General features: G+C 34.0%; 3 protein-coding genes across 3 annotated transcripts; all 3 read right to left on the minus strand.

Moving 5' to 3' along the window:
* Positions 1-486: 486 nt before the first annotated feature.
* On the minus strand, positions 487-10,270 carry LOC107176784 (G-type lectin S-receptor-like serine/threonine-protein kinase LECRK3). Its single transcript, XM_052438759.1, has 3 exons — positions 9,950-10,270; positions 1,372-1,643; positions 487-1,224 (listed from the first exon to the last, which is right to left on the minus strand). Exons 2-3 carry the CDS (start codon positions 1,607-1,609, stop codon positions 779-781), a joined length of 684 nt encoding a protein of 227 aa, XP_052294719.1. The 5' UTR covers positions 1,610-1,643; positions 9,950-10,270; the 3' UTR covers positions 487-778.
* LOC102616888 (G-type lectin S-receptor-like serine/threonine-protein kinase LECRK3) lies at positions 7,755-10,276 on the minus strand. Its single transcript, XM_052438499.1, has one exon. The coding sequence runs from the start codon at positions 10,274-10,276 to the stop codon at positions 7,871-7,873; it is 2,406 nt and encodes an 801-aa protein (XP_052294459.1). The 3' UTR covers positions 7,755-7,870.
* Positions 10,277-18,252: 7,976 nt separating this feature from the next.
* On the minus strand, positions 18,253-20,898 carry LOC102617194 (G-type lectin S-receptor-like serine/threonine-protein kinase LECRK4). The gene has a single exon (XM_006477511.4). The coding sequence runs from the start codon at positions 20,896-20,898 to the stop codon at positions 18,499-18,501; it is 2,400 nt and encodes a 799-aa protein (XP_006477574.3). The 3' UTR covers positions 18,253-18,498.
* Between the last annotated feature and the right edge of the window lie 5,230 nt (positions 20,899-26,128).

A 26,128-nucleotide genomic window follows, 5' to 3' on the forward strand; every position in this document is an offset into this window, starting at 1 on the left:
CAAGCTTGGCCCACAAACCAGATGCAGTTCTTTCTTTTGACATCTCTCTCAAGACTTCATTAGAGAGATGTAAAATAATCGTGCTATGAGCCTTGTTATTAATGACTCTCTGGTCTCCACCAAGACTTGAAGAACCTTCTCCCCTTTCTTTCTTAGCCATTAGATCTTCTTCATCATCAAGGGCACTGTCAAGCCCTTGTTGAATTAGAATTGCTCTCATCTTTAAGCTCTAGAGATAAAAGTCATTATCTCCATTAAACTTTTCAATATCAACTCTAGTGCTTGCCATTTTTGTATTCAATCCCAACCAACACCAAGCTCTGATACTAATTTGTTATGCAAGACAGAGCAATATACCGTAACTTACTCAAGAAAAGAATCAACTAAGACTTAAACATAAGAAGAAAGAAATCAAGAGCATCAAGAACAGTTGAACACCAAAAAAATAACGTGGTTCAGTTCCACAGAGGAACCTATATCCATGGCTGTAAAATGCCAGCTAAGGCAGGAGCTTTTATTGACAATAATGGCTGATTACAAAGAACACTTTCACTGCAGATTAAAACCTCTCTTTTACAATTAGCGTTTCCTCTTTGTAATGCTTAAGTGTTTCTCTTTGGTTCTGAAGCTAGCTTAGAGACAGCTTATATATGTATGCTTCTCACGTGTGTATCCACTTTAACAAATCAGGCTATTATTACTAACTGCTCTCTCGTTTGGATCCCACTTATGCCAGCTCACCAGCCACTTCAGCAAGCCCATAACAGAATATAATTAACTATGGCTTCACAGCAACAACACACAAGCAATCATGCAAACAAGATGTTTCACACTCTGTTTGATTATAAAGTTCTAACATTTCATAATCTCCCAACGGCCAATTTACATCAGCAAGTTCCTTTATTTCATACAACTCTTCTGCATTTCTAGATCCATCATCTGGTCTACAGCCTTGCCAGTAATTTGGCTTGCAACCACTAAATCTGTTAGTTGGATCCACAAATAAATACTCTGGAGGGAATTCACAAAAACGTCTCCCATTTTGAAGCAAGCAGTAGCTATTGAAGCCACAGGCACCACTACCGAACTCATCAGATGTAGCAGTGCAAATGTTGTTAGGAAGACGTTGTATAGTAAACCAACTTTGGTTAGGAGCAGAATTCTTTGGATAAGCATATTCTGTGAATACTCCATCAAAGTCCAATGTTGCTCGAAAATAGTGGTCTGCAATATGAGATAGTTGATACCATTATGGCAATTGAACAATTTGACCATTATTATTTTCTATGTATATGTCAGCTGATTTATTAAAAACCAGCTGGTGACCAGACTCAGAAGAATTAGCGTTGTAAGTATTGCTGGTATACTAACTTTTGTATTGGGATGGGGTTGGCCAGGCCACAGGAATTAGTTGAAGGCTTCCATCTGAAAAATGGAGCTCAAACCTGCCTTTGGAGAAGTTGGTTTCTGTAAACCTGGAAACCAGCACGCTACCCAAATCCAATATTTGGGTAGGCAAGATGGTGTTTGTTGGACTTTTAAAACTCTGCCAAGCATAATCAGAATGGTTACCAGAGGCTATAAGCACAAAATTACCAGTATCAAGCATGACAGCATCTCATACAATTTTGTTGGGCTTTTCATCCCATATTGCTTGGCCTCCCAGATCTTTAAGCAGAAGGTCGGTGGCAGTAAGCTCAAGTGTTGATCCTCTGGGTGGTTGTCTTCATTGGCATGCCAAATGATGGTTCTTTCAGGTATTTTGTTGAACCAAATGGCAAGCAAGAAAAGATCTGAATTGTTGTTTAGTTGGCGAAATCCGAAAGCAAAATCCGTTGAAGGTGAAATCCATGAAGAGTTGTTGCTGGTGCTTGATAGAGTTGAACCCAAAGGTATGTTGGCAGCGGATAAAAATGGTAGCAGTGGAAGAGAAAGCACGATAAGACAAGAGAGGGCCAAAGAATCCATGGTAGGTTGTTACTGCAATTGCGAAGAGGGGTTGCATTTGCATTTACTATGAGAAGATGGTGTTTTGTTGTTAGTCAATTACATGGACTTTAATAATGTTGGATAGATATTTTGACGTATGGTATACGTGTTTGATATTTGCAATTGAAGAATGTGGTTCACTTGAGTCACTTTATGGAACAGTTAATTCATGAAACAACGTAATCTTGTTTGTTTCGGAGAATTGCTCATGATACGTACATGAATGAAAAGAACAAAAATTTTCATTTTCATGTCTTCTTCCAGGAAATTTGATACAACCATCAAAGTTAATGGTTATGAATGGTTGCCACCTCTCTATATGATGGCTAAATCAATTAGTGTAGATATCACAGCATTAATTCATCTCGATTCCGAATTTCCAATTAGTTTTAAATTAAGTGCCGTTTGGGATTGTTTTTGGGAGATTAAAAAGGGATTTTAAAATTTTAAAAGTTAATTTAGTGTTTTATAAATTTTTTTAAAAAGTACTTTTGATAAGATCACCTCAGCTTATAATAAATTTTGATGATTAGTTCTATATATTATAAAAAAAAATAAAATTATTCTTATTAATTAGGAAATAAAATCATTAACTTTGAAGACAATATTTTTATTACCAATTATATTGAGAGAAAGAATAAATTAATAATGTAAAATATTTATTTTAGCTTTCAATTATTATATACAAGCAGTAAAAAATATTTTATCTACATGTTTAGAAATGTGTAAATAAAGCTTATTCAACATTATGTCTAATTTATTTATTTACATTCTTACAATAATTTAACAGTAAGATTTATTAAATTACTTTTAAATCTTACAATATTTGTACAAATAAATCTTATCAAATGTTTAAATAATCTCTTAATGGTTGATTATTTCTAAACATAATTATTTTAAAAGTTAGAACGTTATTGAACTGTTGCCAAAGTTTTCGTACACACGCTGATAGCTTTAAAAAGGAAATTAACTGAGGCATATGTGGGTCCCACCTGCACAAATCAGATGAGAAACTTGGCCTTTTGGATTCATGGCCTGTTGATTTTTCAGTCAGGAAACCAGATTGATTATGGACCGAGATTCATTTACAAGAAGTTGATAGAATCAGATTCTGGTATTTTTGGCAATGATCTTTTCTTCAGATCATTCCCAAAGAAAACAACCAAAGAAAAATTGAAAAAAACACGGAAGGTAGCTTTAATGGCATATATAATAGGCTTACTGAAAATGTTTCAGATGCAATTACAATCTTACTAGTTTAAAATTGTCTAGATGAAACACCTTGAGCAAGGCTATATTCAGAGCAGGAATTCAGATGAATAAACTATTGAGCATCGATGATACTACTCCTCCCTGAAAATGTTGTCAAGATTTGTGTGCAGCTTGTCTATATATATATATATATATATTCTTTGATTCTTTCCCAATAGCGTAAGTGGCCAGCGGCAAAAGAACTCTTTCATCATATGCTCTAATGACTAACATCATCATTTTACAAAACCGACAATCACCCGTATGACTTATGGACTGAACATACCTCTCGATATTGCCATTTTGCCGGGGACCTTGACAGCAGAAAGAATAACTTCTCACCCATCAATTAAAACAAGCTTCTTAATTTGGCAATGGGTAAATATAATACCAGTCTACCAGATACACAAGGCGGAGAGGTCGGCGGCCCGCATAATTTCACAAGTTTTGTCCCAGAAAAGTTGAAGTTTCTTTATCGAAACCGTAGACAGCTATCGTCTTTATTTTTATAATTTATATGACGTGTCGTTCTAATTCTTTCATGTAGACGTCCTGTCGTCGATGCTATACGCTGACATCATCATATTTACGACAATTCTTCTGATTGATTTTAAAATGGACGTCTTGTCCTCTCTTTTTTTTTTCATTTTTAACCTCTTTTCTTCACGTGATGTTAAAATTTCATCTATTTAATTTTTTTTTATCTTTTGTACACCGTGTTTTAATTTTAATTAATTAATTATAACGTGTCTCGGGGCTCAGAGGTAGATTTTTAATTACACGTTGTTGGGGATGACAATAAAATCTAATCCAATTTTTATTTTGATTGACCTAATTTTCATACCCCAACTTAAATTTAAGGATCAAAGTTAAGTTCGGACTTAAAATTAAAGCCCGATCATATCGGGTTAGGACTCGGGCCTTATCCGATCCGACCTGACCCGACCCAAACACTTAAAGATTAAAAAAAACACACATGCTGCACACGTGACACACATAACACATTCGCACAGTCACACACGAACACATTTCTTATTCTAAAACACAAAAAAAAAAAAACCATAACATATAAAGAAGTCGCCAAAGACTTAAAGCCACTGCTTCAACTCCAAGCCTCTACCGCGGCATCAGTTCGACCACATGGCCCACACCAATCGTCACTAAGCACAGCCAATGGCGGCACAAACTCACGCCACGACAGCCGCGCCACCACCAGCCAACTAGCCACCAAAATCAACCAACTAACCAATCACGGCGGCCCACATCACCGCCATAATAGCCGTGCACGAGAGTTTTCTATCACTGGCACCGCTTCGTTTAGGTATAGATGTGTAATGTTTGCACTTCATTTGTCCCTGCGAAAGGTACCAGCTTTGAGTTAAATTTTAGTTGCATCACACTACTGATGTAAACGTTTGCTAATGAAGGTTACATGATCATAGAGATTATTTATGTTGATTGGAAATTTCATTGTAGGTGCCTGATGCTTGTATTGGGTTCTATTATTTGTAATAGCATGTCTTATTCAAGTGAATGAGCAAATTATAGCAGTGCAACTTTAGTTCTGTAGTGTTTATACTACACATTTTGTACTTTTTTCTTGTATTTTGTTGCGGAAGCGCAAGTTGAGCAATTACTAATATTCTGGTGACTGTGACTTTTGGATAAATATAAATGTGACAAATAAATGCAAAGAAAATAGAACATAATAATTTATGTGGTTCAACATAAAACATACATCAACGGATAAAGATTAGAAGATAATCTTACTAACAAATGAGAATTTACAAAAGTGGAAAAAAAACTCTCAAAACCCACAACCCAATACACTCAATTGAATTCTCACTAAAACACTCAAGTAAAAGCTCTCTCAAATCTCTCAAATTACTTCACTTGCAATTGCTCTCAATTCTCTCAATTGGGATGATAAAACAAATGAAGAACCACCCCTCTATTCATAGGGAAAATGGGGTGCACTATTACACTAACTTCAACAATTTTTTCAAAAACAATTAGGCACCTAAATTGCACCAATTCCAAAATTTGTCAACAAATTTGGCTCCCATTTTTTTGAATGCATGCATATGTTTTTCTTTTCAATTTGAATGCAAGTTCATCAATTGCATGCACCGCCATTTTTGCCAATTGCATGCACCGCCAATGACTTTTCAACATATTTAACCATAGCAATCCATGTTAATTGTTGCCCTTAACGTCAATTGACATTTTTTGCCCTTATTTGCATTTGTTTTCGATGCTTTTGATCTCATTTTCCTTGGGGGATTATTGTTGAACAACTTAAGTTTAGATAAAGTTGATTAGGCATTTGATCTTATTAAGGGTCAATGTATTTTGTATCTATCTGTGTTTTCTTGTAAGTTATTATTTGTAATTGTAAATTCAGTTTATTTTGAATTAGACATGATTTTTTATGTTTAATTATTTATATAATTTATGGTTCATATGTTGAGTAATTTTTATGTTTAAATTACTTTTAAAAAGTTTTAAATTTTAATATATTAAGAGAGGTAGATTTAAATTATTTAAATACTAAAAAAATTTTGAAAAAACATTTGGTCTGGCCGAGCCCCACTCTGACCCGATTCAGGTCGGGTTGAAGGTGAAACAATCAGATTTTTTGCCAGGCTTGGGCCCTTTATTTATATAATCGGGTACTCGGGCTTACCTAACCCATTGCCATCCCTTCATGTTGTTTTATCTTTGGCTACCTCTTCCAGAAAATTGTGCTTGTAATCAAAGAAAATGCAAAAGATCCACGAAGTATGCTGGCTTAATGATTTGAGGTGCTCCTATGAGGCTATTTTGATTGTTCCCAGTTGCCTCTCAAGCATATTATCAAAATTTCCCAAACTCATTATCTAATAAACTACTAAACAACAACTAAAAATTAATAAATTTGGATCCAGTGCTAAGTTGAGCTTTTTATAATTTTTTTTATGCACATCCATAAATGTATAATTAAAATTTAGTACATGTTACTTTTTGTTTAATAACTATCAATCACAACATTAAATAAAGCAAAAAGATTTTTGGTGTTCTTAGAGTATTGTGTTTTATCCATTCAATTCTTGCCACGTGGGTATGCCTATTATCAGGATTGGTTAAGCATACACCTGATTGAATGGGGAAAAAAAAAAAAAGCAGTACTCCAAGAGTATCCATGACTTGTATAAGGCTAAGCTCAACATTGAACTTAAATCAAAACTCGCAGCACTTCCTGAGAATGAAGGAGTAAGAAATATCACTCCTAATATAGTGCCCACAAATTACCCAAAAAATGAGAAAAGAGAGACGATGATTTGTTCTCTTTGCTACAACATTTTCTGCCAAATCGATTAAGATCATTTTTTCACTTTATTTTATATCTAAAATTTACATTAAAGACTTTGTATCTCTGTCCTCCAACTTGAGCATTTGAGGATTATTGCGAGCTACAAGCACCCTTTACAGTTACAACTATTACAATTGTGGTATCATATTACAACTATAATTTTGTTCTCTGAAGCCGAAATTTAGCATCAACATAATTGATTTAAGAACAAGAACCTGCGTCATCAATTTAAATAAAAAATTTAAGTTAACATATTTATATCTACCCTATATTAAAACTAATGTGTTTTCAGTTGAAAATAAGTAGAATTAGTGACAATGGGTTCAGAAAGAGAGCTTACATCTAGCTTCCGTCGAAACCAAAATCCTAGTACTAACGCGACAAAGTTTTACTAAGAACCTGATATATATGTGTGCGGTTAAAATACAGTTACAAGAACAGCTGATGTGGCAGCCAACTGCGCCAAAGTTAGTTACAAAATTGCCAGCTCAGCTATGTTGTTTGGAATTCTGTAATTACAGCTTTGTTTATCAAATTATCTTAGCATTAGCTCTGCATGATTCGGTGATTAATTAAAATTGACTCCAAATTGTTGAAATAGTACGTCAAAGACGTATGTCTTTATCTAATCTTCATTAATTGAATCAGAAGAAGGAGAATCATTCCCATTAAATGATTAACTTGGCATGTTCTTGAGTTTAACTCTACGACCCTTCGCCATTCATGATTTATCTGTTGATATAAGTGAGTCCAGATTCTGTGTTCTCTAATAAAGGAGTTTCTGTTTTGGCTATTAATTTCCTCCTTTGACCTATTCAGGGAAATTTGAAATTGTTGTGCAGGGACTTCGTCCACTGATGATGCAAATGAAATTGTTAGCTATCAACTATAAGAGGGTGATTTATTGTTTAAGTGAAAATTGAGGTTGGGTAAAGGAAAAATTCTTGAATATTTCCAGTGTAGATACCCTCTTTTTTTATTAGATGAGAGCGGCACGTGGTAAGAATCAAATGAAAGAGGGTGTAAACATTAGAGCACCGAAGACTCTTCTTAATATGTTAGTTGGGAGATAAACATGGAAAAAAAATCTTATTGAAAATTTGATAATTAAAAGGAACTAAATTTTTTTCAGAAAGTTGTTCCAGGGTGAAAGAAAGAAACTTTCTATTTCACACTAAATAACAATAGAACAAATTGCAGTTTACGTAGGTATTTGAAGTTGATAAATATGAATAACAATCCCTAATAGGTAACAGTGAAATTGACTCGCTAGCAGCTTCAGCTTTCAGTAACTGCAATGCTGAAAGAAGAAGACCATGGAGGATTAGGAACTTCCAATAGACCTTCTAACATTTGCATGACCACCTTCATTGTAGGCCTTTTTGATGGATCTTCTTGGATGCACCACATTGCTATCATCAGCCATTTATGCAGCCTTGATCTGTCAGCCATTGCAGCTTCATCACTGTCTATCAAAGCATCTAGTCTTCCTTCAACATAGCAGTCATAAGCCCAATCTGTCAATATTGCTCTGCTTTCTTCCTCCAACTCCATCTCCACACTTCTCCGACAGCAAATGATTTCCAGTAACATAACACCAAAACTGTAAACATCCACTTTAGCTGAGACAGGTGCATTCTTCAACCATTCTGGAGCCACATATCCTCGAGTTCCTCTGATCATGGTATGTGTTCGAGAGTGATCAGAGAGTAACAACTTGGATAATCCAAAGTCAGAAATTTTTGGGCTGAAATAGTGATCCAGAAGTATGTTTTGAGGCTTTATATCACAGTGGATGATGGGCACATTGCACCCTTCATGCAAGTACACAAGCCCTCTTGCAATTTCCAGGGAAATCCGAACTCGGAGATTCCAGTCAGGTTTTGGAATTGCAAATATTAAGTTTGCCAGAGTGCCATTGCCCATGAATTCGTATACTAAAAGCCGGTTGAGAGCTTCATCACAGAATCCAAGTAACTGGACTAGATTCTTGTGATGAGTTCTCCCAATTGCACTCACTTCAGATTTGAATTCCCTTTCCCTTTCTTGAGCTAACCTGTCCAGTTTCTTGACAGCTATAGCATTTCCTGAAGCAGTTTTGAGGACTCCTTTGTAAACTATGCCAAAAGAACCCCTGCCCAGTTCTTCCTTGAACCCATCTGTTGCGTCTTTAAGTTCGTCATAGGAAAAGAAACGCAGATTTGTTGCGGAAGTGGTTGAATCTTGGACATTATTTTCATACTTTCTCCTGCGCCACTTGAAGAAAATGAGTATTGCTAGCAGCAGAAAGGCATTGCACAATATAGAACCGCCTAGCAGGAAAGCTCCTAATAAGAATAATGGTCCTCTTTCCTTTTTACTACCGGAATTGTCAGAAAAAGCAGGAAAATCTCCTTTCCTCACTTTGAAAAGAACTTTTGAAAATTCGGTGTCCCGTAACCACCCATTAGAGAGTGGCAATTTCTTCTTCCAACATCTATTACCATCATATATGGCAACAGCACACGAGCAATCCTGCAAGCAAGATATTTCACACTCTGTTTGATTAGAAGGTTCCAACCTTTCATAATCTCCTAAAGGCCAGTCCACATTATTGAATTCCCTTATTTCATACAACTCTTGTGCATTTCTTGATCCATCATCTGGACCAAAGCCTTGCCAGAAATTCGGCTTGCAGCCCCTGAATCTGTTATTAGGATCCACAAGTACATACCCAGGTGGGCAGTCACAAAAAGGTCTCCCATTCTGAAGTGAGCAATAGCTATTGAAGCCGCAAATGCCACTCCCAATGTCAGTAGCTAATCTTGTACACATGGAATCCGGAAGGGTTCGTGTAGGAAACCAGCCTTGGTTAGTAGAAGAATTCTTTGAATGAGCATATTCTGCGAAAACTCCATCAAAGTCCAATGTTGCTCGAAAATAATGATCTGCTCTAGGACTTAGTTGGGCCCACAAAGGCAATTGGACAATTTGACCATTATTTTTCACTATGTAAATATCAGCTGATTCATTGAATACCAGCTGATGACCAGACTCAGAAGAATTAGCGCTGGAAGTATTACTGGTATAATAACTTTTGTATTGGAATCGGCTTGGCCAGGCCACAGGAATGAACTCAAGGCTTCCATTTGAAAAATGGAGCTCAAACCTGCCTTTGGACAAGTTGGTTTCTGTAAGCCTAGAAACCAACACGCTACCCAAATCCAATATTTGGGTAGGCAAGATGGTGTCTGTTGGACTTTTAAAACTCTGCCAAGCATAATCGGAATGGTTACCGGAGGCTATAAGCACAAAATTACCTGTATCAAGCATGGCAGCATCTGATACAATTTTGTTGGGCTTTTCATCCCATATTGCTTGGCCTCCAGGATCTTTAAGCAGAAGACCGGTGGCAGTAAGTTCAAGTGTTGATCCTCTGGGAGCTAGGACTGGGTGGTTGTCTTCATTGGCATGCCAAATGATGGTTCTTTCAGGTATTTTGTTGAACCAAATGGCAAGCAAGAAAAGATCCGAACTGTTGTTTAGTTGGCGAAATCCGAAAGCAAAATCCCTTGAAGGTGAAATCCATGAAGAGTTGTTGCTGGTGCTTGATAGAGTTGAACCCAAAGGTATGTTGGCAGCGGATAAAAATGGTAGCAGTGGAAGAGAAAGCAAGATAAGACAAGAGAGAGCCAAAGAATCCATAGAAAATTTTTAATTGCGACTTGCAATTGCGGGGAAGGGCTTACAATTATTATAAGAATCGACATGGAATAGAATCTTCTGTTTTTAGTCAATCACTTGCTTAATAATTTTAACTAATCCAGTGAGAAAGACTTTCATTCCTTTATTTGAAAATTTAAACATATATATATATATATATATATATATTATACTCACATGTTAGAACTTTGAAACTTTAACGTGAATAATATTAAACAAACATTTTTTAATCTAGAAGATTCAAACTTTTCTTTTCGGAGACTATTAACATTAGACTATGGTTATTTTAGAGCCGCTCTATGGTATGGCATGAATAACAATTATACACGCAGAATAATAAATAATAATAAACTTATTATAATTTTGTTCCTATAGTTATGAATTGATGTTCTATCTTAAAGATTAACATTAATATATTTTTATGTTTTCAAGAAATTAATACTTTTATTCACTAACGTGGTAAATTTGATTAAAAACCGAACTGATTAAAATGTCAACATGAAACATCTAAACCTTGTTCGTTTTTCGGAGTTAATTTCCTCGTTTTACAAATTAAACACATAAAATTTTTCTTTCTCGAAGTCTTCTTCCAGGAAATTGGATAAAACTATCGGGTCAAGGGTGATAAATGGCTGCTACCGCCATGATTATTAAATCATCACACAGCCCGAGTTCAGCGTGATTCCGTGAGTAATTGAAATGGACTCCAACCAATCGAGATTATACGGAAAGATTATCAAGTCAAAAGTCGTTGGCTGCACATCACGACCAAAAGTTCATCTAATCTGACAAAATAAAACAAAGTGATGGAGAAAGACTGCTATTATGGGACGCCAACTGGAGTTGAAAAAGAATCCTCGTCAATTAGGGACATGGTGCCACTTCTATACTGTACTCTATATATTCCATAACCCCATAAAAAGTCTTGAACCTTGACTTTACAAGGACTAAGGAGCGGTTGACAATGTAAAAAGTAAGGGTATAAAAGTTTGTTTAGTTTATATATTTTGAGGTTAGTATCCATTTAGTTCTTATATTTTTAAGAACATCTCAAAACATTTATGTTGTTAAATATTGACACTCGTGCTATTATTTTTTATTCTTTTTACCTTACTTTTACAATATTACACTTTTACAATAATTTTTTTTGGATATTAATAAAAAATTAGATTATCAAACTAAACCCAAAAATAAAATAAAAACCAAAAAGATATATATTAATTTTTGTGGAAGCTCATGTGTATCCAAAAATAATAATATTTTAAAAAATTAAATTATCATTTTTTTAGAAAATTTAATATTTTAAATCCTCAGCAAAGTGTTCCATAAAAATTAATATATATATATATTATTTTTATTTTATTTTTGGTGTTAAACTGGTAATTTATTTTTTTTCTTTTAATAATGTCTAAAAAAAGAAATGTTATTGTAATAGGGTAATATTATAAAAATAAGTCAAAAGGAACAAAAGGTAATGGCAAGGGTGTCAATAATTTAATAGTATGGATGCTTTGAGTTATTTTTAAAATATAAGAACTAAACGGATACTAATATTAAAATATAGTGATTAAACGAGCTTTTTGCCCTAAAGAGTATTATTGCACTTAAATAATTGGGATTATACAATTTATTCTAAATTATGTGAGATTTATTCTCAAAGGATAGCCTAGTTGACTTAACTCTTAGCATTGAATGCAAGAGATCACAAAGTTAAGTTTAAGGAAGATATATTTAATATGAGTTAGGGACTTGTGAGGGTAGAGGTACAATGCAACTGAAAATGTGACGAGAAATTTGACAATTATATATTATGAAGTCCAAATGTTTGGACATGAACATGATTCCCAAACTATTCTCAACTATGTAAGTATAATATTAATGTAAATTTAATGATCACAAATTATTCTCAATTTTGTAAGTATAATATTATTTTAAATTTAGTCATCGAACTGGAATAATTCACAACTACGGATGGCAAAAAAGCCTGGGCCAGCCCAAGTTTGGGCCGGCCTGGCCCATTCTCACTGGCTTTGGTGCAAGCTTCGCACATGAGGGCATAGACAAGGGTTAAAAAAAAAAAACCCGAGTCAAGCCCAAACTCTCTATTTAAAAAATAAATAAATTTATAAATTAGAATAATAAATTTAAATTTAAAAAATAATAGAAAATTATAAAAAGCAAGCTTAAATTCCTAATTTATATATCAATAATGAATAAAAAAACTTAAAATTATAATATTAAACTCTCTTTTAAGTATTAATTAATTAACAGAGTGTTTGAATTAGAGAATTCAATATTAAAAAATTAAATCTATAAATTTTTTATTTCCTTTATTTATTATATTATTTTGAAATATTTTTTAATTCATTATTATTAATTATAACAACTTGATTATTATTAACTCTTTTCAAATTTACAACAATTTAAAAAAATTTTGAAAAAAATAAGTAAAAGTTCAAGTCCAGACCAGGCCCAATCCTTACACTTCTTATCTAACGGGCATAGACATGGGCTTAAAAAAGTTCAGCCCAAGCCCTTAATTTGTCAACCCTATCCACGACTTTTGCTATTCATCATTTTACCTGTTGAAATAAAATTTGTCCATATTTTGCTAATTTCTCCCTTCATATATCAAGGAAATTCTCGGTTATGTTTGAAATAGTTGTGCTGTGAATTTATCATCATCTGCTGCAAATGAAATGCTTACATGTAAGTATAGTCGAATGATCTATCAGCAAAGCAAGTGAAAATTGATGTTTGGCAAAGGAGAAGTCTGATTACTCTCTACCATTACATTTTTTTTTTCATGTGTACATTTTACTTTGTGTATCTATTCTTTTATAAGTAACTGAGCACTACTCACCATTCCAGAGTATTGGCTGCGACTTGAGAGGTACACACTACACATTTGAAAAAAAATTATTGAAGAGTGTATACACTAGATGGAGCACCGATGACTTTTTATGATTGAGAGTTGGACATTGACCAAAAAAATCAATAACAGTTGGTGTGTATGCTTTTAAAACACCTAGATTTTGCAGTTAAGTCAGGGTGGTACCTTATTCGCACGATGGGTGTAACAGGAATGTTGTATGCACTTTGAACAGTTTATCCTGAGCTTCGTTCGGCAAAACCCAGCCCGCGTCCAAGGCCAAGCTCAGAAAAACACATCGGCATGCTCTTTGCACTCTCGGCGCAAAATGACAGTATGTTACTCTCACTAGACCAGAGATAGCATCTTATGTTAATAAGCTTAGTAAATTTTTTAGCTTCACCAACAGCAGAACATTGGGAGGCTTGTAAGAGGCTTCTAAGATATTTGAAGGGAACAATTGATTTTGGCTTACATTTTTATCACTGAGGCACCCTGCAGATGAATTGTTTCAGTGATTCAGATTGGGCGTGTGACAAAGATGATCGCTGGCTATGCTATCTATCTTGGTCCAAACTTGGTTTCTTGGTCTTCTAAGAAACAATCAGTTGTCTCAAGGTCAAGTACTGGAGCTGAATACAGAGCTTTGGCTCAAGCTACAGCTAAAGTTACTTGGATTCAGTCTTTACTTAGTGAGTTACATATTAATCTAGCGACAGCTCCTATAATGTTGTGTGATGATCAGATTACTATAGCATTAGCTTACGATCCAGTTTATCATGCTAAAACTAAGCATGTTGAACTTGATATTCACTTCATCAGGGATAAGGTAACAACTAAATAAATTGATGTTCAATTCATTCCTAGTGAAGACCAAACTGCAGATGTTCTTACTAAGGCATTAACTTTTGGCTAATTTCACTACCTTCGTAGCAAGCTGAATGCCCATCCAGGATAGTTCAGCTTGAGAGGGGATGTTACGGAGTATGATAATATGGTGTTGATGAGGACATCAGATAAATGTCGTTGCTGCTCTTGCTTAAGTGGAACAAATTAGTTATCCAGCTCAGCAATGAAGCTAACGAACTGAGTGAGCATGTATGACAGATATAACAAACTTCAGTTAAGCATTTCTGATTGTATATAAATATGAGAGCTGTAATCATTTAGTAACTCTTGATTGGAATGGATACAAGTTCCAGATTCTTCTACTCTCTTTCTCTCCATAACTTTCTTTCACTTTCTCTTTAATTTTCTCATTTACCAAACATATAATTACAAAATCTTTCACTCAAAGAGTTTAGAGGAGAATCCAAAAGAAAAGTAAAAATAACGACTGAAGAAAAGGAAAAAGAGAAAAAAAGAACGATTAGAGGAAAAAAAAATTAACGGCAGTTTACTTTTTTGTTAGTTTAGAATTTTAATTAGCCCAAAATGGTGAGTTTAGAATTTTAGTTAGGCAAAAATGGTATGTTTTCCTGATTATTTAAGAAAGTTAAGAGTAGATCTAATCTTATCCATAGAATTATTTAATTACCCCGTATCAAAATCTCTTATTAAAGATTAGGAGAGGATCCAAAACTGATTGGATTTATGGCCTCTTGATTTTTTAGTGAGGAAACCAGATTGATTACGGACCAAGATTCATTTACAAGTTTATAGAATCAGATTATTTTATTTTTTTTTGCAATAAACTTTTCTTCAGAGCGCCCCCCCCCCCTCCCACACCCACAGAAGAAAAAAGAAGAACAACAAAAGCTAGTTTTGATGCATATTTAATGCGCATCCTAATAATGTTTTAGATGCAACTACAATCTTACTAGTTTAAAGTTGTCTAGATGAAGCACCTTGAACAAGGCTATATTCGGAGCAGGAATTCGGAGGAATAAACTATTGAGCATCGATGATACAACTCCTCCCTGAAAATATTGTCAAGTTTTGTTTGTAGAATATATATATATATATATATATATTCTTTGATGCTTTCGCAATAGCACAAGTGGCCAGCAGCCAAAAAACTCTTTCATCAGATGCTCTGATGACTAAAATCATCATTTTACAAAACCGAAATCACTTGTATGGCTTATGAACTGAACCTACTTCTCGAAACCGCCATGTTGCCCGGCACCTTGACAGAAAGAATAACTTCACATCCATCAATTAAAACAAGCTTCTTAATTTGGTAATGGGTAAATATAATACCAGATACACAAGGCAGAGGAATCGGCGGCCTTCATAATTTCACCAATTTTGTCTCGAAAAGTTGTCCTTTCTTTATTGAAATGTAGACGACTATCGTCTTTACTTTTATTGTTTATATAACATGTCATCTTAGTTCTCTCCTGCAGACGTCCGTCGTCGAATCTATGGACCGACATCATCATCATCATCACGAAGTCTTGTCCCCCCCCCCCCGCGGTTGTTCACCTAATGTTAAAATTTCATCTATTAACTTTTTTTATCATTCGCATGTTTTAATTTTAACTAATCAATTACAACGTGCCTTGAAGGTAGATTTTTAATTACACATTGTTTTATCTTCGGCTACCTCTCAAAGAAAACTGTGCTTGTCATCAAAGATAATGCAAAATGTTAAAAGAAGCTCACAGTACAGAGAAGAAGAAGGAAAAGCTAAAGCTGAGAAAGATTAACAAGTCTGCGACGTTAGATGATAGTAAGCAAAGTGACAACTTAGCTGCCTGCTCAGCATAAGTTGTTGAAGTCTGCTTCAATTCATTGTGTACACTTAGCTGGAACTTAGCTCATGTTAATCATCTTAGCTAGTTGTGAATTAGTTACAATAATGATGCCCAACCAGTGAGTATAAATTGAATGTAATTGTAACATTTTGTTTTAAGCAATAAAAAGAAGAAATCTAGAACATTCTTTGAGAAATTTTCTCAGCAACCAAACAACTCCATTTCTATTTCTTTCACAAAAGATCCACAAAGTATGCTGGCTTATTGCTTTGAGCTACTCCTATGAGGCTATTTTGATTGTTCCCTGCTGCAGCCCAAACAGAGCATCAAATTTCCCAAACTCATTTTCTAATAAACTCTTAAACCACAACTAAAACTAATAAATTTTAGATCCAATGCTAAGCTGAGATTTTATAATTTTTTTTCATGCACATCCATAAGTGCATAATTAAGATATAATACATGTTATTTTTTTGTCTAATAACTACCAACCATAATATTAAACAAAGTAAGAAGGTTTTTTGCATTCTTGGAGTATGGCGTCTCATCCATTTACTTCTTTCCACATGGACAGCCTATTATCATGACTGTTTGAAGTACATGTGTGATTGAATGGAAAAAAGCAGTATCCCAAGAGCATCCAAGACTTGCACAAAGCTAAGCTCAATATTGTTGGTAAATTGATGGGTGTAGCAGACAAGCAACTAAAGTGAAATTGAAAAATAATAAAACACAGAATCACATAAGAACACCAGAAATTACGTGGTTCGGCTTTTAGCCTACGTCCAGACAGAAGTAAAATATTTTATTAGTGAAAATGAGTTACAAATATTGTAGTATTTTAGCTCACTTCCCAAAACCCCAATACATCCAAACTCTCAAATCACTAATTTTTTTAAAACACTCTCTAAATGAAAATGAAGAAGAAAAACTGAAAATTGGGACGAATGCAAATGAGGTGAACGCCTCCTTTTACAGCCAAAATTGGCTATTGTTCATTTAATATTTAATTATTATTATTATTTTATTAATTTATTAATTTTTCTTATCTTTTCCTTCTTCGGCCCGGCATCTCTTTTTTCTTCCCTCTTTCTTCTTGTTCTTCTTTCTCTTTTGTTTCTTTCTTCTTTTTCTCTTCTGCCCTTTTCGGTGGGGCATTGACAAATATTAAATTCAAATTAAAACTCGCACCACTTCTCTAAGAATGAAGGAGCAAGAAAAATCACGCCCAATATAGCGCCCACAAATTACCCAAAAAAATGAGATAAGAGAGAAGATAATTTTTTCTCTTTGCTATAACATATTTTGTCCAAACCGACTAGGAGTATTTTTTACTTTATTTTATTATCTAAAATTTACTTTAAAGACTCTGTTTTTCTGATATCTGACTTAAGCATTTGAGGATTATTGAGAGCTACAATTACGAGTATGGTATCATATTACAACTATACTTTCGTTCTTTGAAGCCGAAATTTTAGCATAAACATAACTGATTTAAGAACTAGAATTTGCGTCATCAATTTAAATATAAAAGTATTAGTTAACATATTTATATCTATCCTATATTAAAGGTAATGTGTTTTCAGTTGAAAATAAGTAGAACTAGTGAGTTTACTGAAAAGTGAAAATGGGTTGAGAAAGAGAGTTTACATCTAGCTTCCGTCGAACCAAAATCCTAATAATAACGCGGCAAAGTTTTACTAGAAACCTATTATGTAAATATGTGTGTGGTTAAAATATAGTTACAAGAACAACTGATGTGGCAGCCAACTGCGCCAAAGTTAGTTACAAAATTGCCATCTCAGCTATGTTGTTTGGAATTCTGTAATTACTGTTTTGTTTATCAAATTATCTTAGCATTAGCTTTGCGTGATTCGGTGATTAATTAAAATGGTTGCTGAAATAGTACTTTGAAGACGTATGTTTTTATCTAATCTTCATTAATTGAATCCGAAGAAAGAAAATGACTTGTTTTTAATGTTTTGGAATTCTGTAATTAGTGTTTTGTTTAATAATTTAATAAGGGTAGTTATCTTAGCATTTGTTTAACATGATTCGCTGATGAATTAAAATGGACTCCAAATTGTTGAAATAGTACGTCAAAGGCGTATGTCTTTATCTAATCTTCAGTAATTGATTCAGAAGAAAGAGAATGATTTCCATTAAATGATTAACGTGGCAAGTTCTTGAGTTTAAATCGAATCTATGACCCTTTGCCATTCGTGATTTATCTGTTGATGTAAGTGTGCACACATTCTGTATTCTCTAATAAAGGAGTTTGTGCGTTTGACTTATTAAGGGAAATTTGAAATTATTGTGCAGGGACTTTATCCACTAATAACACAAATGAAATTGTTAGCTATTGACTATAAGAGGATGATTTGTTGTTAAAGTGAAAATTGACGTTGAGTAAAGGAAAACTTCTTTGAATATTTCCTGTGCAGATACCCTCTTTCGTGATTAAAAGAGAGCGGCACATTGTCAGAATCAAATGGAAGAGGGTGAAAGAAAGAAACTTTCTGTTTCACCCTAAACAACTATAGAACAAATCACAGTTTACATAGGTATTTGAAGGTGATAACTATAAGTGACAATCCCTAATAGGTAACAGGGAAATTGACTCGCTGGTAGCTTCAACTTCCGGTACCTGCAATGCTGAAAGAAGAAGGGCCTGGGGGATTAGGAACATCCAACAGACCTTCTAACATTTGCAAGACCACCTTCATTGTAGGCCTTTTTGATGGATCTTCTTGAATACACCACATTGCTATCATCAACCATTTATGCAGCCTTGATCTGTCAGCCATTGCAGCTTCATCACTGTCTATCAAAACATCTAGTCTTCCTTCAACATAGCAGTCATAAGCCCAATCTGTCAATATTGCTCTGCTTTCTTCCTCCAACTCCATCTCCACACTTCTCCGACAGCAAATGATTTCCAGTAACATAACACCAAAACTGTAAACATCCACTTTGGCTGAGACAGGTACATTCTTGAACCATTCTGGAGCCACATATCCTCGAGTTCCTCTGATCATGGTATGTGTTCGAGACTGATCAGAGAATAACAACTTGGATAATCCAAAGTCAGAAATCTTTGCGCTGAAAAAGTGATCCAGAAGTATGTTTTGAGGCTTTATATCACAGTGAATGATGGGCACATTGCACTCTTCATGCAAGTACGCAAGCCCTCTTGCAATTTCCAGGGAAATCCGAATTCGGAGATTCCAGTCAGGTTTTGGAATTGCAAATATTAAGTTTGCCAGAGTGCCATTGCCCATGAATTCGTATACTAAAAGCCGGTTGAGAGCTTCATCACAGAATCCAAGTAACTGGACTAGATGCTTGTGATGAGTTCTCCCAATCGCACTCACTTCAGATTTGAATTCCCTTTCCCTTTCTTGAGCTAACCTGTCCAGTTTCTTGACAGCTATAGCAGTTCCTGAAGCAGTTTTGAGGACTCCTTTGTAAACTATGCCAAAAGAACCCCTGCCCAGTTCTTCTTTGAACCCATCTGTTGCGTCTTTAAGTTCGTCATAGGAAAAGAAACGCAGATTTGTTTCGGAAGTGGTTGAATCTTGGACATTATTTTCATACTTTCTCCTGCGCCACTTAAAGAAAATAAGTATTGCTAGCAGCAGAAAGGCATTGCACAATATTGAACCGCCTAGCAGGAAAGCTCCTAATAAGAATAATGGTCCTCTTCCCTTTTTACTACCGGAATTGTCAGAAAAACCAGGAAAATCTCCTTTCCTCACTTTGAAAAGAACTTTTGAAAATCCGGTGTCCCGTAACCACCCATTAGAGAGTGGCAATTTCTTCTTCCTACAGCTATTACCATCATATATGGCAACAGCACACAAGCAATCCTGCAAGCAAGATGTTTCACACTCTGTTTGATTAGAAGGTTCCAACCTTTCATAATCTCCCAAAGGCCACTCCACATTATTGAATTCCCTTATTTCATACAACTCTTGTGCATTTATTGATCCATCATCTGGACCACAGCCTTGCCAGAAATTCGGCTTGCAGCCCCTATATCTGTAATTAGGATCCACAAGTACATGCCCAGGTGGGCAGTCACAAAAAGGTCTCCCATTCCGAAGTGAGCAATAGCTATTGAAGCCGCAAGTGCCACTCCCAATTTCTTTAATTAATCTTCTACACATGGCATCCGGAAGGGTTCGTGTAGGAAACCAGCTTTGGTTAGTAGAAGAATTCTTTGGATGAGCATATTCTGCGAGAACTCCATCAAATTCCAATGTTGCTCGAAAATAATGATCTGTTCTAGGAATTAGTTTCGACCACAGAGGCAATTGAACAATTTGACCATCATTTTTCACTATGTAAATTTCAGCTGATTCATTGAAAACCAGCTGATGACCAGACTCAGAAGAATTAGAGCTGTAAGTATTACTGGTATAATAACTTTTGTATTGGAATCGGCTTGGCCAGGCCACAGGAATGAACTCAAGGCTTCCATTTGAAAAATGGAGCTCAAACCTGCCTTTGGAGAAGTTGGTTTCTGTAAGCCTGGAAACCAACACGCTACCCAAATCTAATATTTGGGTAGGCAAGATGGTGTCTGTTGGACTTTTAAAACTCTGCCAAGCGTAATCGGAATTGTTACCGGAGGCTCTAAGCACAAAATTACCTGTATCAAGCATAGCAGCGTCTGATACATTTTTGTCGGGCTTTCCATCCCATATTGCTTGGCCTCCAGGATCTTTAAGTAGAAGGCCGGTGGCAGTAAGTTCTAGAGTTGATCCTCTGGGAGCTGGGTTGTCTCCATTGGCATGCCAAACGATGGTTCTTTGAGGTATTTTGTTGAACCAAATGGCAAGCAAGAAGAGGTCCGAATTGTCGTTGAGTTGGCGAAATCCGAAAGCAAAATCCCGTGAAGGTGAAAGCCATGAAGAATTTTTATTGGTGCTGGAGAGAGATGAACCCAATGTTATGTTGTTGGCAGCAGATAAAAATGGCAGCAGTGGAAAACAGAGCAAGATAAGACAAGAGAGAGCCATAGAATCCATAGAAAGTTTTTAATTGCGACTTGCAATTGCAGGGAAGGGTTTACAATTATTATAAGAATCGACATGGAATAGAATCTTCTGTTGTTAGTCAATCACTTGCGTAATAATTTTAACTAATCCAGTGAGAAAGACTTTCATTCCTTTATTTGAAAATTTAAATATATATATATATATATATATATATATATATATATATATATATATATATATATAGCCATTTTGAATCCTATTAATCCGGTTTTAAACTATTATAGTCACACATGTTAGAACTTTGAAACTTTGACGTGAATAATATAGAACAAACATTTTTGAATCTAGAAGATTCAAACTTTTCTTTCTAGAGACTATTAACATTAGACTATGACTATCTTAGAGCCGCTCTATGGAATGGCGTGAATAACAACTATACACGCAAAGTAATAAATATAAAAGACTTATTATAATTTTGTTCGTGTGGTTATGAAAACATGTTCTACCTTAGAGCGATTAACATTAATATATTTTTATGTTTTCAAGAAAGTAGTGCTTTTATTCACTAACATGGTAAATTTGATTAAAAACCGAACTGATTAAAAAGTCAACATGAAACATCCAAACCTTGTTTGTTTTTCATAGTTAATTTCCTCATTTTACAAATTAAACACGTAAAAATTTTCTTTCTCAAATTCTTCTTCTTGGAAATTAGATAAAATCAGGGCCGACTCAACCATATTTAGGGCCTTAGGCAAATAGTTTTAATTAGTTCTTCTTAAAATTTAGGATAAAAAATATATATTATTTATTGAAAATCAATTCTTTAAACACTTTTTAATGTAAAATTATTAAATAAAATTCTATTTTACTTTTGCTAATCCATGAAATTTTAATTCATATAACATGTTCACTTATTGTTTTTAACTCAAATTACATATTTTTTATTACTCTTTTTCTAGATTAAACTAATTTTTCTATTCTTCTATTTTCTAAAATTTTTCTATATAGTTTTATTACAAAATGGATAAAACAAGCGCACACAAAAAAATAGTAGATGAATAAAAGAATATATTAAAAAGAAATACGAACAACTAAATAACACAACTAATTCATGGTGTGTTTACTTTTTGGAATAAGGAGTGTGAATGGAGGAATGGGAATCAAAGCTATGTTTACTTGACAAAATTGAATTTGGGAATGAGAATAAATTGTGTGGGTCTCACACAATTTAGGAATAAAGAATGAGAATCTCATTCCCATAGGGGGGTTAGGAATGAAATTATAAGAATGGGAATGAAACATAAATTTACTTTTTTATCTTTATAATTTTTTCATATTTCCTAAATTACCCTTGTTCAAATCACAAATAATTTTATTATTTTAAATGTCATTAATAATAATTATTATTATTATTAAATTTTATTAACTAATAATTATTATTATTATTATTATTAAATTTTATTAACTTTATTATTTTAGTTATTATTAATTATTTTTATTAATATTGTCATTATTAACAATAAAAATAATGATAAAAATAATAATTAGTAAAAATAGTTAATTTATCATTATTAACAATATTATCATTATTATTGTTGTTGTTGTTATTATTATTATTATATTATTAATAAAAATAATAATAACAATAATGAATAATAACTAAAATAATAAAGTTAATAAAATTTAATAATAATAATAATAAATGTTAATAATGATAATATTAATAACAATAATAATAACAATAATTAATAATAACCAAAATAATAAATTTAATAAAATTTAATAATAATATTTTAGTTAACTTTATTATTTTAGTTATTATTAATTATTGTTAATATTATTTTTATTAATAATAATAACAACAACAACAACAACAACAACAACAACAATTTGAGATGAAATCATGAATTAACTTTATCCTTATATTAATTGTTTGAGGATTTGAGTAATGACTAATAGCCATAGAGAATAGAGAAAACTATTAGATTTTTTCTTTTTTTGCTTGAGTGGAAAGTAGAGAAAGCATGATTTTTTTTCCTCTCTTTTTTTCTTTCTCTCAAACACCAAGAACATGTCGTGTCTTGATTGTTGGGGGAAAATTTTAATGCATAAATGATAAAATGTGGGGCTTTTATAGAGGTTTAAAATGAACATAAAACTTTTTAATTATAACATATTAATTCTAATAATGAAATAGAGAATTTGTAGAATTGAAACTATTAATTTATTGGTTTTGTAGGAATTAAAACTACTAAGTACCCATTAAATAAACTTTATAGGAATTTGGTAGTATATTTAGGAAAAGATAATTACAAAATAATAATAAATTAAATGCATAATAATGACTTTTGAATTCATTTTCTCTTTTTATATACAAAATAATCATCTCATGGGACCTTCATGTAAAACAGAGTCCTAAACAATCGCTTAAGTTGCCTAGAGGTCGAGCCACTACTGGATAAAACTATCGGGTCAAGGGTGATAATTGGCTGCTACCGCCATGATTATTAAATCATCACACAGTCCGGGTTCAACGCGATTCCGTGAGTAATTGAAATGGACTCCAACCAATCGAGATTATATAGAAAGATTATCAAGTCAAAAACGTTGGTTCATCTAATCTGACAAAACAAATCAAAGTGAAGGAGAAAGACTGCTATTATGGGACGCCAACTGGAGTTGAAAAAGAATCCTCGTCAATTAGGGACATGGCTCCACTTCTGTACTGTACTCTATACATTTTATAACCCCATAAAAAGTCTTGAACCTTGACTTCAAGGATTAGGACTAAGGAGCGGTTGACAACGTAACGAGTAATATTGCACTTTTTTTTTTTGGACAATAATTGGGATCATATAATTGTATTCTAAATGATGTGAGATTTATTCTCAAAGGATAGCGTAGTTTACTTAACTCTTAGCATTGAATGTAAGAGATCACAAATTTAAGTTCAAGGGAGATACATTTAATATGAGTCTGGGGACTGGTGAGGGGTAGAGGTCCAATGCAACTAAAAAAGTGACGAGAAATTTGACAATTATATATTATGAAGTCCAAATGTTTGGACATGAACATGATTCCCAAACTATTCTCAACTACGTAAGTATAATATTAATGTAAATTTAATTATCACAAACTATTCTCAATTACGTAAGTACAATATTATTTTAAATTTAGTCATCGAACTGGAGTAATCCACGACTAGGGATGGCAAAAAAGCCTAGGCCAGCTTAAGCCTGGGCTCGTCCGGCCCATTCCCACGAGTTTTGGTGTGAGCTTCGCATATGAGGGCTTGAACAAGGAAAAAACTTAAAATTATGATATCAAGCTCTCTTTTAAGTGTTAATTAGTTAAAAGAGTGTTTGAATTAGAGAATTCAGTACTAAAAAATTAAATCTCTAAATTTTTATTTTCTTTATTTATTATTTTATTTTGAAATATTTATTTTTAATTCATTATTATTAATTATAACTGGGGATGGCAATTTAACCCGAACCCGGATGAACCCAAATAATCCGGGCCGGGTTTAACCCGCACCGGACAAAATAAAATCCAGAATCCGGAACCCAAACCCGAGTGTATTTATTTTTATATTATTTTTTAATATAAATAGAAACAATTGAAAAAAAAAATAGCAACCTTGCCCTAGTTCAGTTTCACAACCGCGCCGCCAAAGCCAACCAAATATTTCCTCATCAAATCACCGTGAATCGTGCTTTGTTCCTCATCCTCACCGCCAAAGCCCAAAGCAAATCGCCGATAGTTATCACCAAAGAAGGCAGTACAGTCAAGAAAAAGAAGAAGCAGGCAAAGAAGACCAATCCTGAAGCAGGTCCATCTCGATATTGCAATCTCCAGCAAGGCCACGAGCAAGCAGTTTCATCAACGAAATTTTCGAGAAGTTGGCCCAAGAATATGATTTCATTCATTTTAGGTTCTGATTATTGGAAGGGTATTGGATTGTGATTTGATGGGAGTATGAACAAGGCAATCGCAGAACAAGTAAAGGCTATAAATGGGATCTTGAAAAAAAAAATTCTCTTTTAAGATTGTGAATTCGAGAAGCTTTGGTTGAGTGATCTTGTTGATAATAATATGGCTTTAGTTATTTAATGTTCATTACTTCATCGTTTATTCCTTGCAGGTTGCAGTAAGAAAAGTTTGATAAAGGATTTTTCAAAGCAAATGAGAGAAATTAGGTTCCAAAAAACATTATCCGGGTTTAAAACCCGGAATTCGAGAACCCGAATTTTTTCGGGTTTAACTCGTACCGGACCCGCACTCAAAATATTCGGGTTTTTAGCCGGGTCCTGTAAGACGAATTGTCATCTGGGTCTGGAACCGGAAAGGCCAAACCCGGACCCAAACCCGAATTTTGCCATCCCTAATTATAATAACTTGATTATTATTAACTTTTTTCAAGTTTATAATAATTTTTTTAAAAAAAGTAAAAGTTCAAGCCCAACTCAAGCTCAGTCCTTACACTTCTTATCTAGTGGGCTTGTACATCGGCTTGAAAATGTAAAAGCTCAAGCACAAGCCCTTAATTTGCCAACCCTGTCCACGACTTTTGCTATTCATCATTTTACGTTGAAATAAAATTTGTCCATATTTTGCTAATTTGTCGCTTCACAAATCAAGGAAATTCTCAGTTATGTTTGAAATAGTTGTGCTGTGAATTTATCCTCATCTGCTGCAAAATGAAATGCTTACATGTAAGTGTGGTCGAAGGTTCTATCAGCAAAGCAAGTGAAAATTGACGTTTTGCGAAGGGGAGGTCTGATTACCCTCTTCCATTACATTTTTTTTAATGTGTACATTTTACTTTGTGTATCTATTCTTTTATAAGTAACTGAGCGCCACTCACCATTCCAGAGTATTGGCTGCGACTTGAGAGGTACACACTACACATTTTTTAAAAAAATTACTGGAGAGTGTATACACTAGATGGAGCACCGATGACTTTTTATGATTGGGAGTTGGACATTGACCAAAAAAATCAATAACAGTGGGTGTGTATGCTTTTAAAACACCTAGATTTTGCAGTTGAGTCAGGCTGGCACCTTATTCGCACGATGGGTGTAAGTACAGAAATGTTGTTATATGCACTTCGAACAAATTAGACCGGGCTTCCATTCGGCAACACCCAGCCCGCGTCCAAGCCCAAGCTGAGAAAAACACATTGGCATGCTCCTTAGATACCCTCTTTCTTTGATTAAACGAGAGCGGCACATTGTAAGAATCAAATGGAAGAGGG

Source organism: Citrus sinensis, chromosome 3 (assembly GCF_022201045.2).
Source record: "Citrus sinensis cultivar Valencia sweet orange chromosome 3, DVS_A1.0, whole genome shotgun sequence".
NCBI lineage: Eukaryota > Viridiplantae > Streptophyta > Magnoliopsida > Sapindales > Rutaceae > Citrus > Citrus sinensis.

Excerpts from the sequence above, each read along its gene's own strand:
- LOC102617194 (XM_006477511.4), bottom strand. The coding sequence starts at position 20,898 with ATGGATTCTATGGCTCTCTCTTGTCTTATCTTGCTCTGTTTTCCACTG.
- LOC102616888 (XM_052438499.1), bottom strand. The coding sequence starts at position 10,276 with ATGGATTCTTTGGCTCTCTCTTGTCTTATCTTGCTTTCTCTTCCACTG.
- LOC107176784 (XM_052438759.1), bottom strand. The coding sequence starts at position 1,609 with ATGCTTGATACTGGTAATTTTGTGCTTATAGCCTCTGGTAACCATTCT. Across the intron at positions 1,225-1,371 it reads AACCCCATCCCAATACAAAA|ACCACTATTTTCGAGCAACA; the intron begins GTTAGTATACCA and ends CTCATATTGCAG.